The sequence below is a fragment of the Dryas octopetala genome, chromosome 6 (genome assembly GCF_963921425.1).
Source record: "Dryas octopetala chromosome 6, drDryOcto1.1, whole genome shotgun sequence".
Lineage (NCBI taxonomy): Eukaryota > Viridiplantae > Streptophyta > Magnoliopsida > Rosales > Rosaceae > Dryas > Dryas octopetala.
Genome location: NC_141371.1, coordinates 6,597,712 through 6,612,290, shown reverse-complemented (window position 1 = coordinate 6,612,290; position 14,579 = coordinate 6,597,712). Strand labels below are relative to the sequence as shown.

At 35.5% G+C, this 14,579-nt stretch overlaps 3 protein-coding genes across 7 annotated transcripts; 1 reads left to right on the top strand and 2 right to left on the bottom strand.

Annotated features, from left to right (window-relative positions):
• Positions 1–666: 666 nt before the first annotated feature.
• Positions 667–5,131, bottom strand: PDE149 (integral membrane TerC family protein). 3 transcript variants are annotated; one of them, XM_086247916.1, is made up of 15 exons: positions 4,876–5,127; positions 4,687–4,770; positions 4,337–4,461; positions 4,180–4,256; positions 3,846–3,933; positions 3,626–3,706; positions 3,468–3,524; positions 2,950–3,031; positions 2,732–2,781; positions 2,477–2,533; positions 2,265–2,343; positions 2,059–2,117; positions 1,733–1,790; positions 1,534–1,653; positions 667–1,062 (listed from the first exon to the last, which is right to left on the bottom strand). In XM_086247916.1, the coding sequence occupies exons 1-14, from the start codon at positions 5,006–5,008 to the stop codon at positions 1,562–1,564; spliced, it is 1,122 nt and encodes a 373-aa protein (XP_086104042.1). In that variant the 5' UTR covers positions 5,009–5,127; the 3' UTR covers positions 667–1,062; positions 1,534–1,561. The 3 variants fall into 3 exon arrangements, 2 of the variants coding, with proteins under 2 accessions (XP_086104042.1, XP_086104041.1); XM_086247915.1 differs by having other exon boundaries at positions 4,337–4,464; positions 4,876–5,123; XR_015122896.1 differs by lacking the exons at positions 667–1,062; positions 1,534–1,653 and having other exon boundaries at positions 2,269–2,343; positions 4,337–4,464; positions 4,876–5,131.
• Positions 5,132–7,330: 2,199 nt separating this feature from the next.
• Positions 7,331–10,665, top strand: MOS11 (Protein MODIFIER OF SNC1 11). Of its 3 annotated transcripts, XR_015123110.1 has the most exons (7): positions 7,332–7,800; positions 8,363–8,443; positions 8,577–8,753; positions 8,933–8,993; positions 9,095–9,155; positions 9,317–9,506; positions 10,462–10,665. XR_015123110.1 is itself a non-coding variant. In XM_086249274.1 (6 exons), the coding sequence occupies exons 1-5, from the start codon at positions 7,466–7,468 to the stop codon at positions 9,131–9,133; spliced, it is 690 nt and encodes a 229-aa protein (XP_086105400.1). In that variant the 5' UTR covers positions 7,331–7,465; the 3' UTR covers positions 9,134–9,155; positions 9,317–10,665. The 3 variants fall into 3 exon arrangements, 2 of the variants coding, with proteins under 2 accessions (XP_086105400.1, XP_086105399.1); XM_086249274.1 differs by having other exon boundaries at positions 7,331–7,800; positions 9,098–9,155; positions 9,317–10,665; XM_086249273.1 differs by having other exon boundaries at positions 9,317–10,665.
• Positions 10,666–11,199: 534 nt separating this feature from the next.
• On the bottom strand, positions 11,200–14,174 carry LOC147281736 (Protein phosphatase 2C family protein). The gene is made up of 5 exons (XM_086247919.1): positions 13,547–14,174; positions 13,182–13,501; positions 12,549–12,916; positions 12,134–12,370; positions 11,200–11,763 (listed from the first exon to the last, which is right to left on the bottom strand). Exons 1-5 carry the CDS (start codon positions 13,675–13,677, stop codon positions 11,551–11,553), a joined length of 1,269 nt encoding a protein of 422 aa, XP_086104045.1. The 5' UTR covers positions 13,678–14,174; the 3' UTR covers positions 11,200–11,550.
• Positions 14,175–14,579: the final 405 nt, after the last annotated feature.

The window sequence follows — 14,579 nt, the reverse complement described above, 5'->3', positions numbered from 1 at the left end:
GTTTTCGTAGTTCTGCTTTTTTAGCCGTCCGATTTGAATACCTCGTAGATTTGAATTTCGATATTCATCATAAGGTCAAAGAGAGCCGAGGATGTATGCTTTCTTCATCCACCAGTCTCAGTCCAAACATAAAAACGTAACCATCCAACATGTCAACCGCATAGAGTCCAGACTTTTGGGTGGTGTAGTTTCTTTTTTGGGTGGTTGAGGATCTAATAATCTCATTCCTCCCATTAATTAACATGTTTAACTCCATGTTTGTTTTTTCCTAAGATTATGTACACAGACATCCACTTCTCTATTTTGAAAAATCTTTTTTATTTTCATACAACAAACATGTTCTACTGATATTATATGAAGAAAATAATATTTTTAAGTTTAATTTCTTGATATAATACTGTACATTTCTTGAAGAATAAGAAATGTTTTTTTGTAGTGTCTGCTAGCATATGATGGATTTTCCATAGTTTTAACTGATGGAAATACTTAACCTGAAAAAATTTATAAATTGGAACAGAGAAAAATGCAGGACAGCTTGGGAAGATGCTGTTAACCTGTTAGTGTTTAATGTGGTCTAGTTGATTTTTGGAATCAAGATCAGGGCATGTTAAAATGTTAAATCAATGAACACTGAAGAGTGAATTTTGAACCCATGAGTCTACCAAAGGCATAAGATATTTCTGAGTATATATTGGATAACTTCAATTAGAGCAAACCAGCTTAAACAAAAGGAAAAAATAAATAAATAATTTGGTTAAAAAGAACTATAGTATATCCTATATGGCTATATATGAATTTTACAGATTTTCTTCTCATCCCTCTGTTTCTCATATCACAACCAAATGAAAGCTCTCTTACAGAAATGGCCGAGTTGATTCTCACCCAAATCTCAAAAGATAATCATTGATGATGAGATGCCCTTGCTGGTTTATCATTGTTGGATTAAGAGAAATTGACAGTCTTCAATAACCCATGGTCAAACGCTTTGCAAGACATAAAACCCTTCCTTCTTTCAACCTAACAAGATTCCCTTTCTTCTTTCAACCTTACAAGATTCCAGCACTGCATTCCTCACCATTACAATAACAACAAAATCATATGTCATGCATGAGTTCATGAATGACAAGCATTCTCAAACTTAAGGGAAGAAATCCAAAGATTTTGTTTGACCAATAGAAGAAAGATTGCTGCCACATTATTCCCCCTATTGTACAATATATTAATCTAGCAAAGAAAGTAACCTTTACAAATGAATATTATCCACTTAATATCAAAATGTTGATATGGTTTTCCCACTTTCTGATTAAATCCATCATTGACTTTCAACTCAAAATACGTTTTTCCTTACCTAGTGATGGTTTATCAGTAATTTCAGTAAGCATTTTGTGCCAACAAAGTTTATCTGAAAATTTTGTTCTCATTGAATGTCAATGATAGCCATTGCAAAACTGTCATTGCTATGTTCAATAGAAAAAGGCAACAATTAATTTCCCACGAAATAATAAAGGTAAAGATAAAATATAGATATTTCACCTGCCCTGAGCTTATATTGCTTCTGAAGCTAGTCAGATTTCTTCAATAGACTTAACAGCACCCCAGTACTAAGACTTGTAGCTACAAAACCAAGAGACACCTCCGTTGATATGTGGAACCCTGTGGAAGAGTTGAGAAAATGTGAATTTATGATGCATTGAAGATTTTGTGTAAAAACAATAGTATTTGAAATACCCACCAAAAAAATCCAGGATCATCTTACAACCGATAAAGCCCAGAACAACAGCGATTGATGGCTGAAATGAGAGAATCAGAACAACAAAGAACCTTAGGTTATTTTAGTCTTTTTTTTATAGGAAACAAAGAACCTTAAATTAGGATGCCATTCAATATTCAACTACAAGTTTGATCCATTCCAATCACATGTTCATATTGCCTCATTTCAAGTAGGTGCAAATGGAAACACAGTCTGTCATGACGGTCTTCTTTGGGTAGATGATCATTATTTGGCACAAATTGTGCAGACAGCACTACAAATTCAAGTAGAGAAAGTCAACTTTGTACCTGTAAATACTCCAAGTCTGACATACCCTCAGATATGAGTGTGTAAAGCGACCTCAAACCTATATTCAATGGAAAAAGGGTCAATATCATCTTTTGCAGAAATGCACACACATTCAGAAATAAGATTGCAACTGTATGACATGCAGTTAGACCTATTTTTACAGAAAATGATCAATTTAAGCCTGCCTGCATTAAACAAGAATTACCTACGATGGCAAAAAAGTTAGAAGTGAAAACTATGAAAGGATCCCGAGTAACGCCAAAAACTGCTGGTATTGAATCAACCTAAAGAAAAATGAAGCATCATATCATCATTTCCACTACAACATTAAGTGGCAAAGCTAAGATATATAATTTTATAGATGTACATTATATATCTATGTATGTCTGACATTATTAGTTGGTGGGGAAAACCTACAGCGAATGCTATATCACTGAGCTCAATAACTGCTACCGTGAGAAGTAAAGGTGTGGCCTGCCCAAAATGTTTGACACCTGTTAGAGATCAAGTCGCCATTAATTTAACACAATAAGTGATTTTCAAGTTTCTGAAACAGAAAATGTTGCATGTTGATCCAGAGAAAGTTTTAAATTATTCTATGCAGTTTAAGGCTTTCATATCTTTGCTGTGCAACAAATTTTGTGCATTAAAAATATATCATCAACAACTTACCTTCCGCACACCATCTTGAACTGTAATAAATTGATTTCCATCGTAATTAGCTGCAAGAATTCACACACACACCCAAAAAGAAAAAAGTATACATTAAATCATATACCAGAAGTAGAAGTTAGTGCAAAGTGAGATCAAACTATGCAAACAAATGCTAGCTCAATCCACAATCTACCAAAAAAATATTTCTGCAAGCTAATTTAGAGGTGAAACCTTACATGTGACAGGGATAAATCTCTGGCATGTCTTCACAACAAAATTGTTGGATAAATCAGTTTCATCTTCCTCACTGGAAAATAGCTAGAACAATAAAATATACATTTAGAGTGGCAATACACCTGAGTTAAGTAAAAAACAAAGAAAAGAAAATATACAAGTGAAAAAAAATAATCAGGGATATGGGGGGAAAAAAACACTACTGTCATATAGGGACAGATTGAAGCACCTAAAGTATCAGAAATTGTGAATCAGTTCCCTATCTCATTGTCCTTATTTATATAGGCAAGAAGGTGAAAATGACTTTCAAGTTCAAGCAGAGATTGAAACTGGTTTTACAGTACCGTTCCAATAGAGCCACCTGAGCCAATTACCATCTTCTTATTCAGTTTTTCAGACACATCATAGTCTCTAAGTACGTTAATCCATCGTTAACTCAAAGACTAATCTCAGTCAACAATCCATTGAGAAGTCAATACGAGATGATAGTTACCACACCAATTTCAGAGAGAAGATTCACCTTGAAAGACGAGTAAAGGAGTATTGCGGCCAGGAAAAGATTAACCGCCTCAAACCTCTAAAACAAAAACACAGCACAAAAATTTCAGAAAGAGCACATACAAACATGAAAGCAGTGTAGATTCACAAACACACACGCACACAGAACTATAAAGTCACCTGAAGTGTGGCTGTTCCAAGGAGTATTATTGTTAAACGAAGGACGACTGCACCAGCAATACCATATGAAAGCACCCGATTCTATAGTTAAGACAGAGCAAACTTTTCATAACCATGATTTACCATACAGCTTTGATCCTTTAAAAAAAAAAATCTCTATGTAAAAATTTGAGAACACTATCGACCATAAATTAAAATGCTAAAAAGGTTTATAAAAGACCTGATACATAATTGGCACTTTGAAGTACTTGAAAATCAGAACAAAGACAAACAGATTGTCCACTGACAAGCTTTGCTCCAAAAGGTACCTGTAAAGTCCCAGAATTCAGTAGATGCAGCACAAATATAAGCATGTAGAGTCAAAACAAATGTCATGTAAAAACCGTGCAGTCAGACGAAAAATATCACCAATTTAAAAGATTTGTTCCCTATTATTTTGATTTAGACACCAGAAATGTCTTCACATTTATAAAGAAATGACTAATGCTTGGGAAAATATAGTTCAACTTTCTATCCACTGTTGGAAAGCTTTCACAATGCAAATTTCTGCATACCCGGCAAAAAACTCTGTTGCCTTTTCAACTCCTTCTTTGTAACCCAAACCAACGCCAAATGCTACCGCAGCGCACACCTAAAGGAATTAATCCCTAGACTTATCAGCATTGTTGAAGTATACAATTCATATTATGCTGAGAGGTGAGCAGTGCTCACCCACAAGGCGACAGTTCTCACGGAGGAAACATAAGCTTCGCCTCCGTCAATTTTCTCTGGACAGGAAGTGTGAGAGGTGTCTGCATTACTAATGCCATCATGTGGCCGAGAATCAACTCTCTTGTCTTCTGCAGATTCAAATATTCAAATAACCCACAGAAAAAAATATCCATAAATTTAACATGATTTGAATAAAATTGTTACAATTGCCAGTCCATTGGAGCTACAATTAACATGACCCCAGCAAAGCAATATATGATTGGTACTTTCAAATTGAACCCTTCAAAATTCGACTCCATTTCGTTCATGAATCTCAATTTTGCATTCAATTCGTAGAAGCTCATAGTCACCTGAAGTGGATAAGCCATCGTCCTGCTCAGTTGCTCGAGAACATGCAATTGGGACGGATTGGCCGTGACGACTATGATGAACACCTGCAATCCAAATTCAACGTATACAAATATGTAAACTCGGCTATGACTGTTAGACTGTTACTACATTGTTACACATAGCAAATGGATAAAGAGAGAGGGAAAGACCTGTACGAAGGCGAGGGATATGGTGGTAAATGAAGTGAGGCCTAGTCCACTTTGGGGATGGAGATGGTGATGAAACCCTAGGCAGGAGTGAATTGAACTTCAGAGGAGTATGGATGACCGAAGCCACGCCCATGACTGTGAGGGAGAGAGAGTTGGTGCCAAATTCAAATATAGAGAGAGAGAGAGAGAGAGAGAGAGAGAGAGAGAGAGAGAGAAGGATTTTGTATTGGATGGTATCTTATCCTTTCTGAATAAATGGCTGCATACAGCTATTCACCACTCTCCACACTCCACAGTCGCCTTCAACGCCTCAGCTACAGCCGTGGCCTCACGTTGTTTTACCATTTTGCTGAATGTGCGAATTTAAATATCTGCACAAAAGGAAACAGAATTTAACAACTATTGCTATTTTCTTTTTTTTTTCAAAGGTAGCTATCTTTTCCTTTGCCAAAAATAAAAACTGTTATTTAACATAAAGTCGTCAAAAAAAAAAAATTAATTAATTATAAATTATAAATTATTACCGATCTTAATTTTAAAAAAACTCATAAAATAGACTAAACTTTAAATCTTTATATTTTTTATTTTATTTTATAATATAGTCTCACATTATTTTTGTAAAAAAAATCAACCAAATTATAAATCATTTGATCTCGTAATTATTAACAAATAAATAAATAATTTTAATAATTGTTAGTAATAATTAGATTTATTATCAATTTATTTGATAATAGTTACTTGATCAAATTTTTTCAATTTAGTAGATTTTTTGTACATATAATCTTTAAAATCTTCTAGTTATCCTACATGGAAAATCTATATTTTCCTAAATAATAGATGCCCATGTAAATAAGGGCAATTATCACCATTAATAGGTACTAACATATGTCCTTTGGTAAGATACTATGATAAATAATTAAATAGTGTTTAGTCAACATCACACTAGTGCTCTAGGATTATTTGATCGTCAATATTTTGTATGTCTTACACTCTTACCATAGAGGCCCTGCTCCACCACAAGAAAAAAAACACATGGACTTGTAGTTTTAACTGATCAACAATAATGTTTGTCAATTACAAGTATATGTGGTTGTAACTAACTAACAATAACAATCATATTTTCTATTGTTTAAGATTTGTTTTTCTTTGATCTGTTGTGTATTATTTTCTTATGATTGTATATTAATATATATTTTTTTTAAGTAATTGCATTTGTATTATTCTAATTTCTAAAACTAATGAACAATAGGTTGTAAGTTGTAAGTTTTAACTCACATACATTTGAGTTACCAAAATTTTAAAGTCAAGCATTCAGACACTCAACAACAAGTAATGAGTACAATTTCGTTTTTTGGGGGTATGTAAATTTTAACACAAATTCATCAATTTTTTGACAAAATGTTGATAATTTAGCCGAAATCTCGAAAAATTTTGAGTATAATTTTGAAAAATTTACTAGTTCTCCAAATTCCCCTTTAAATCATTTAATTGAGCGAAATTGAATATGAATAGAGTATGATCCGTAAGGACAAATTATACAAATTATGTATGGATAGAGTATGGACAAATTATAATTTAGAATATGGGCAAATTATGTAATATGTATGTCTTTGCAAATTATACAATTAGTCCATGTCACCATGAAGAATTAAACATAATTTGTTATTAATTATGTATGTCTTTGAAAATTATGCAAATTATATAATATGGACAAACTATACAAATATGCCTTCTTAATATTAATGTAAATATGTAATACAATTTACAAATTATACAATTAGTCCATGAGCAAATGAACAATTAAACAATTATACAATTATACAATTATATAGTTATTATGGAAAAGTATCATGAGATGATTATTCTTCACAGTACACATACTATGCACATGAGAATATTGAAGACAGTGAATATTTTGAACCTCATAGAAGCTTTATGTGGTACTGATTATTTATGTAATTCATGATGCAATATTGTAGTATAAAAAAAATTGAGATGTTTGTTCAATAAAATTTTTGTAATTATTAATTAGTGAACAGTTTTTATTTAACAGTATTTGTCTCTAGCACGCATTATATTAATCTTATATCACATAAAACCTACTATATAATTTTATTTCTTTAATATTTTTTATCAATATAGTATATAATATTTTAAATAAATATATGGTAAAATTTCATTTAAAATTTTTATATTTTGATAACAATTTCTGTTTAATTTTTGTCAAAATTAAAATTAATCGAAATTTATGTAAAATTTAAAATTTTACTCCTTGACAACAAATAAACTTAAAAATGGCTCGATTTTATTACTGCACGGAAAAAAGTGACCCATAATAAGGGCCCCGACCAAAAATAATAATAAACCCTATAATTTGGGAAAAGAAAAAAAAAAAGGAAAATGGGATAATAAACAGGCAAATTATCCCAAACATCAACCGCTTCTTGTTGGTACTCACTATTTGACTCTTAAAAATCACACAACCTAAGCCACACCGACACCACCTCCCACTCCCTCTCTCTCTCTTTCTCTCTCTTGGCCGTATTTCTCACGCAGCATCCGATTCCCACCTCCAACCTCCAGTCCTCCAATGGCCACCGACACACAGAAACCCACCGACGGCATCCCCGCCCTGGAAAACCCTAAGAAAACCCTAGACTCCCCGGTCCGACCCACCGCCAACCCGGATCGCCCCGAAGACCCACCCGTTAACACTCCCTCCTCTCCGCCTCCGTCAGCCGCGGTTGGCTCAGCTGAAAACGGGTCCAAATCGGACCCCGAGGATCCGAAGGCCACCGTGGGCGCGGCCGCAGCTGATGGTGCTGCTCCGGCTACTGCTATTGAGAAGAAGATCCGCCGAGCCGAGCGGTTCGGGATATCCGTGCAGCTCACCGAAGAGGAGAAGCGCAACTCTCGGGCTGAGAGGTATTTGAAATTGATTCTTTTGGTGGATTTGTAGGGTTAGGGTTTTTACATTTTCTGTTTTCTTTGTTTTCTTGTTTCAATTTTCGTTTAATGTGTCATGATGCGAAGTGAAGGATGAAAATGCTTTAATTATCAAGTAATATAAGATTGTGTTGTTCTTGCATCTTTGAGGTTTTATTATATTCAATGTTGTGTTGTTGCATCTTAATTGAGTTGCTTGTCTACTAAGTTATGTCCTGTGAAGTCTGAAGTCTCACCACATGGGAGTGGTAACATAATCACACAAGACTCACCATCAAATCAATTTTTCATGAAATTAGATTCCTGGGTTACAAAATCTTGTAATCAATTTTTTGGTGTTTGTTGAGGAATGGAGTGGCAAGGCCAAGCTTCAGTTGCGGCCAAATTTCATGGTTGCAATTTTTTTTACTGCACTAAAGAAAATTTGTTTGTTTGAAATGCAAGAGGAGTTGACTTAATCTTTATTCTTTTTCCCACTTCTCTTATTTTTCTTTTCTTCTGGGAATTGAGTTTCTGAAAGTGTTGGCTGATCTTCTGGCAGATTTGGTACTGTTTCCACATCTCATGGATCAGAAGCATCTAAAAAATCAGAGGAGCAGAAGAGAAAGGCTAGAGCAGAGAGGTATGTCTCATGCAGTCATGCCTCTTTTAATTCAGTGCTTGAATAGTTTTCAAGAATTTGAATATAGAAAATCTCCAGTTATTTTGTTTGATTTATGTTGCAAATTGTTCTCAATCTGTTTCTTGTTAATCAGGTTTGGGCTTGCTGGTCCATCTGTAGCAAGTGATGAGGATGTGAGGAAGAAAGCTCGTCTTGCCCGATTTGCACCTATTTCCAAAACTGATCCTAAAACTGATTCTAAACCTGATCCTAAAACTGATTCTAAACCTGATCCTCTGGAAGAAGAGAAAAGGAAGGCAAGGGCACTCAGGTATGTATCAGTGCAAGCTATTGGATTTATTTTGTTAATAGATCATTTAAATTTAAAGGCCATAAAAAAAGATCATGTAAATGTCTCTAGTAAATTATTCAAGGCATGATGCGTATCTTTTCTTGAGGTTCTATTCTGTTTCGTTTCTTTTCTTTTAATCCTTAATGTTCTCTTCCTAGGTTTTCGAACGCCCCATCAGGTTCTCTTTCTCAAGTGAATGAGAAGGCAAATATTGAGCCAGTAAGACCTCAGACTGCTTCTGAGAACCCTTTGAATTACAGTATATTTTCTTGTCATTAGCTTCTTGCAGTGCTGATCTTTTTTCTTTCCTTCTAATTTAGAAGGCAGCGATCGCAGGCAGTGCTGGAGGAGGCGTTTGAAAGGAAGCATCCTTTCTTAGTAGTAAGTTAATGTTTGTATGTTATTTAGGAGTTATGAAACCAGTTTAAATCTATTTCCATTCTCCTCCCCTTGCCTAAAGATTTAAATTTGTTTTTAATGTTTTTACTGTGAGCTGTTCTAATTTATCTTGTCTTTTGGTTTTGTTTTTATCTCTTTGGCAGGTTTAGAGTTCTAACATTTTGTGGTTCCCCCAGAGGCTTCCATACCCATATCTACTTCTGATTGTATGGATTATCAGGTGCAGCATTTTTCCATTTCTGTTTAGATATCTTCTACAAGTCACTGAACAAAATTTGGCGGCATGGAGGAGCTTTCTTTCATTCTTGATTTGGTCTCATTTCAATTTACCTGGTGAGGCTTTTGACCAATCAACAACCACCTGCTTCGTGTTAACTTACCTTGTAATCTACTAAGAATGTCAGAAATTCAGAAATAACATCCTAGGAAAATTTTAGTACTCTATCAGGCTTTTGTGGAGACTGTTAGGTGGTTACTCTTCCATTTGCTTATCGACACAAGGACAACACCTCATAAATGCTTACGGTTACATACTCATGATGCAGTGTTGAACAGTAGTACCAAGTTGGTCTGTTAATTCTAAATTGTCTGATCCTTTATTAGTTATGCTGAGATGTGCTCTGGGGACCCACCATACTCATTTCTGAGAATGAACCCACATCATACCTAGCTTCTTAATCAATTGATCTTTGCAATATTGGGTTATTTGTGGCCAATGGTAGGGATGAATGGTGAAAATATATATGAAAGCAGAAGAGTCGAATCATGGCATTTATTAGGGAGTAAGATCTCTAGTTTGTTATGGAATATTTATATAATTTTTGTATGTGTGCACTAGCTTAAGTGAAGGGTGTTTTATTTTTTCCGGTTTATGCTTTGGTTGTCATTATTATTATTTTTGTTTTTGGTGAGGGGAGTCTTATTTGATAATAGCACATGACTACTTATCTAGTACACAAACAATTAGTCAGATACTATCCGCTCATTCAAATTAGATGTTAATTATCAATCAGATGAGATGCTACTGAGTACTGTTGTCCAACACTGTGTCATGAGAAGCATGTCCAAAATCGGTTCAATTGAGTTGAAGGTAAATTTGTTAGATGGAAATCATTATATGTAATAATTATTCAGATTTGCTCAACAGAGATCTGAAAACTTAAATTCTTCCCTGGATTGTATTTTTAGAATTTCTGATATTCTTGGTTGAGGATTTGGGGTAAGTGAACTCTTTGGAGGTAGTGGTTGATTTTCTTAAGCCTTACTGGGTGAATTGTGCAATCTACAGGTAGGATACTGGGAATGGACTGTACTCATTGATATTTTGTTCAGTTTTAGCTTTGTAATTTTGGCATTATGTACATGTAGCTTTCATTGGAAAAATGTAAGGACATCCACCTTATGTGGAAATTCATGTTTTCTATTAGCACATTGTGGATGAAGGATCTGTTTACTTATTTTGAAGGGAATCAGAATATGTTAGTTTACATTCTCCAATTGTGTTGATTTGTTTTTCTGTTATGGTTGTTATGATGGGTGCTTCTGAGATTTCCAATTTAAGTTGGACAAGTATATATTTTTTGTTCTGTTGGTGTAGTGCATGTATATATTATAAAGAATTGTTATTATAAATGAAGCTAGATCCTTAAGCTCAAGCCGAACCCTCCAGTTTCTTTACCAAAACTAAGACTCACTTTTGAGCTGAATGTAGAAAATTATGATTTGCCATCGGAAGATATGCATCTACGTGCAAGTCTTTGGCAAAATACTTATGGATCAAGTAAACTAGTTTTTCCTGGTCGTTTGTTGTTTAATTCCTTGATCCACTTTAGCATTCACTTTTTGGTTACTCCTTGGAGAAAAAAGGCTGGGGAGTTAGGGTGTTGATTATTTTAACAGAGTTATTTTTTGAAGAAATTCCAGATATTGTTTGATGATGTGTCAAATCTTAATGGTGAAGCGCAAGGAATTTGTAGTCTACTTTTGCATCAAAATGAATGAAGATTCATTTTACACACTCAAATCACATATGATTAAAATTATGTATGGGCTTTGAAGTCTGATATAGGGGGCTGCAATATTCCTAGACTACAATAGAAACCCTAATATTCAAATTATAGATTACAATTTACAAGAATGAAATAAGCCTATGATTACAAGTTTGATTCTCGCATGCTCCACGTCTTAGGCCTCCTTTGTAACGAAGAATAAAAAAACCTGTGACTATGAGTTGTATGTGCCGGTTACAGAAAATGTTTTGGAAACAGGTTTTCCTCCCATTTCGCAAAGCATCTACCTTTGCGCCGACTGGCTAGCTGTTAAGATTGATCTTCTTCACTACAAGTCTACCAGGATGTAGGAGATGAAGAATCCCTTTCTAGGAGAAGCTGGGTTTTATTGAGAAAGGACGTATCTGAGGGAAGCTTGTATTTTTCAACTTGTTTGGGTCTAGAAACACCACCACAACTGTGATGTCATCGTGAAAATGTCGTCTCACTCCTCGCTCAATCTTTTTCAGGTCCGAGTACCTAACTTCTCTTTTCTTGGCTGCTCTCTCGAGTGCATCTTCAACAAGTCTCCTGGCGATTCCCTGCATTTTAAGACAATGAAAATGTTCATCAACTCTCCCACGACAATAATACAAGACTCACCCAAGAGTTTTCTCAAATTTTATTAAGTGATGTAATAGAATCTACTTGTTTAAGTCAGCCACTTAACTTCAAAGAATCTACTTGTTAATAACAAATCAAGTTCATAATAGCCTCTAACGAAAACAAATGAAAACACAGTTACATTAGTTGGATCAAAATTTTGAGATTTGGTTTTTTATTGGTGCCACACTTTGTAAGAGAGTGGAGAAAAAAAGCTGGTTTTTAAAGCATTTTCGCTGGGAAATTCTCTACCAACTGGCCATTAGCTATTACTGTACATTTATAATACAGTAAGAGTGGAATATTTACTTTGCGTGGGTAATTATTGACAATGTCGACAGCCTCCTGGTTGCTGAGATGCTCCCACAGTCCATCAGAAGCAAATATAAGAAACTGATCTTCTGGTCGCAGTTTGTGTACCGATACTGATGGTTCTGGGCAAAGAATTGGCTTGAGGAAAATCTCAGGTAGTCTAAATTTGTGGTGCAGAGGTTCTCTGTTGAACTCTTGCTTCTTTAAATAGGCATCACCAATGGATCTTGAAACCTGCAAAAGGAGGTTCGAATCTATAGTTACTGAAGGATCGCTGGATATCTGGTATGTTATGTTATTAAGCATTTAAACTGTCAATTTGACATCACACATTGAAATAAAAAATTCACCTGATTAATAGTTCAAATCGATAATACGACAATATAACATATTAGATTGTCTGGGTTAGTACCTGAATAAGGCCCTTCACGCGCCAACATCTTTGCCTCAACACCACAATGTGTGGATCATGCGGATGCATTGCCCGGAGTTCCTGCCTCACTGATTCTATATTTGCATTGTGCTCTGTGGATAATTGAATAGCTATGACTTCCCCAGTGGCCCTTTCTTCACTCCCTAAAACCAGCCGAGAGTCCCCAACATTTGCTGTGTATAACAGTCCATTGCACACTATCCCCACCAGACAGCATGTTCCTACAGATGCAATCTGTGGCTTACCTAGCCACTGTTTCTTGACAACAGAAAGAAAATTCTCTTCTGTGGCCAAGAAAGCCTTCCTCATAACTTGTTCCGACATGCCTTTATGCTCGGATGCAATTCCTGCTTCCCAAACAGTTTCAAATTAGTAATCTTGATGAGCATTTCTATATTATTATCACAAACTGTGAATCTGAACCGCACATTCAAACAAGATTCTACCCGATCAATGATTCAGATTGGCAGTCTAACGACACAACATATGCTAGAGATGCTAGAGAATGCAAAATGAAATTGTTTTCTTAGTGAATTGAAGAAACATAACGTATGCTAGAGATGCTAGAGAATGCAAAATGAAATTGTTTTCTCAGTGATTGAAGAAACATACTCTGAAGATTGATGAAGAGATTTTCATTGACATATCTTGAAGCCTCAGGCCCTCCATGCCCATCATAGACTCCAACAAAGGTGCCCTGAGGGCCACCTTTGGTTGAACTCAGAGGCCCGGATTCGAGCTGGGTTTGATCCTCCAAATTTGCATTGGCTTGAACCACAGCCATTGAGAAGACTCCCCAAGCATGGTGCCCCAAGTCCTTGTACCACAACAACCCTTCAACACGCCCACTGGAGTCGCGAGGTCCATCATCATCAGCCCTCGAGGGTCTCCAACAGGACTTAATCATTTTCAAGCAACCCCTTTGTATCATACTAGAATGTGCTTATCATCATCATCATCATCATCATCCAAATGACCCAGAAATCAGAAATTTCATTAAATCCAGATCAAGAGCAAGACTTGGACTCAATCCCACCTCCAGTTTCTGCTTATGTTTCAAAGCCACAACCCCATGTTCAAGTTTATAGCCTTCAAACCCAGACACCATTAATATGAACAAAATTTCAGATAAAGAAAGGCCAAAAGGGGTATGGGCTAAGTCAACTGGAAAAATGTAATCTTTTGGGACCGAAAAAGGCAATTGTTTAAATGTGAGTTCAGAGAATATGGAGGTCTGCTGGTTCTGTGTATCTTGAATTGGGGTTAAATACGTTTGGTTGTTCCATGTGTGCCATATTTCAGGAGCAGACTTAGCTGGAAAAGCACATAGAGACTTGAAATGGCAGAGGTTGGTCTGAGATCAGAGTGATCAAAGGGAGCAATGGATAGGAGAAGGGTTTGGATTTTTCTGGCAGAAGATCATCAGATTGTTGTCAGATGAGATCTAAGATGGGAAATGGGAGAGATTCAGACTACAAACTCTGACATTGTTGTTCTCTCCTTTGTCTCTTTTTTGTTTTTCTCATGTTTTTTGTGGCTTAGTGGGTTTGTGAGGACTTTCCCATTCCATGGTTGAGATTTTGAGTTCCATGACCTTTATTAGCATTAAACCACCGTTTTAGGCAACTTTTGCTCATTTCTTTTTCCTTTTTGGATAAGTGAGGAAAAACCTCCATGTCTCACCATCTCGCCGATACAAGACGATAAAGTAAACTCTAAATATGTACATTGACACGCACATATATAATTTTATATTGCGACCAATACCATTATGAAACCCCATCTACTTTTTAATAGTATAATTTCTATTGCATAAGCATTGCTGTTATGAAGTTGGTGTGTTGACTTGAAGTAATGTGTAAATGTTTGTTAATGGAGGGTCATGGTAGTATTGAATGCAGTGAGAAGAAATTTATGCAAACCCTGTGGTCCATGCCCATGCTAATGCTAGCTAGGTTGGCTGTTGGCACATCAATATGAGACACCCTGTTTTGTGTATGGAGGAGGCCC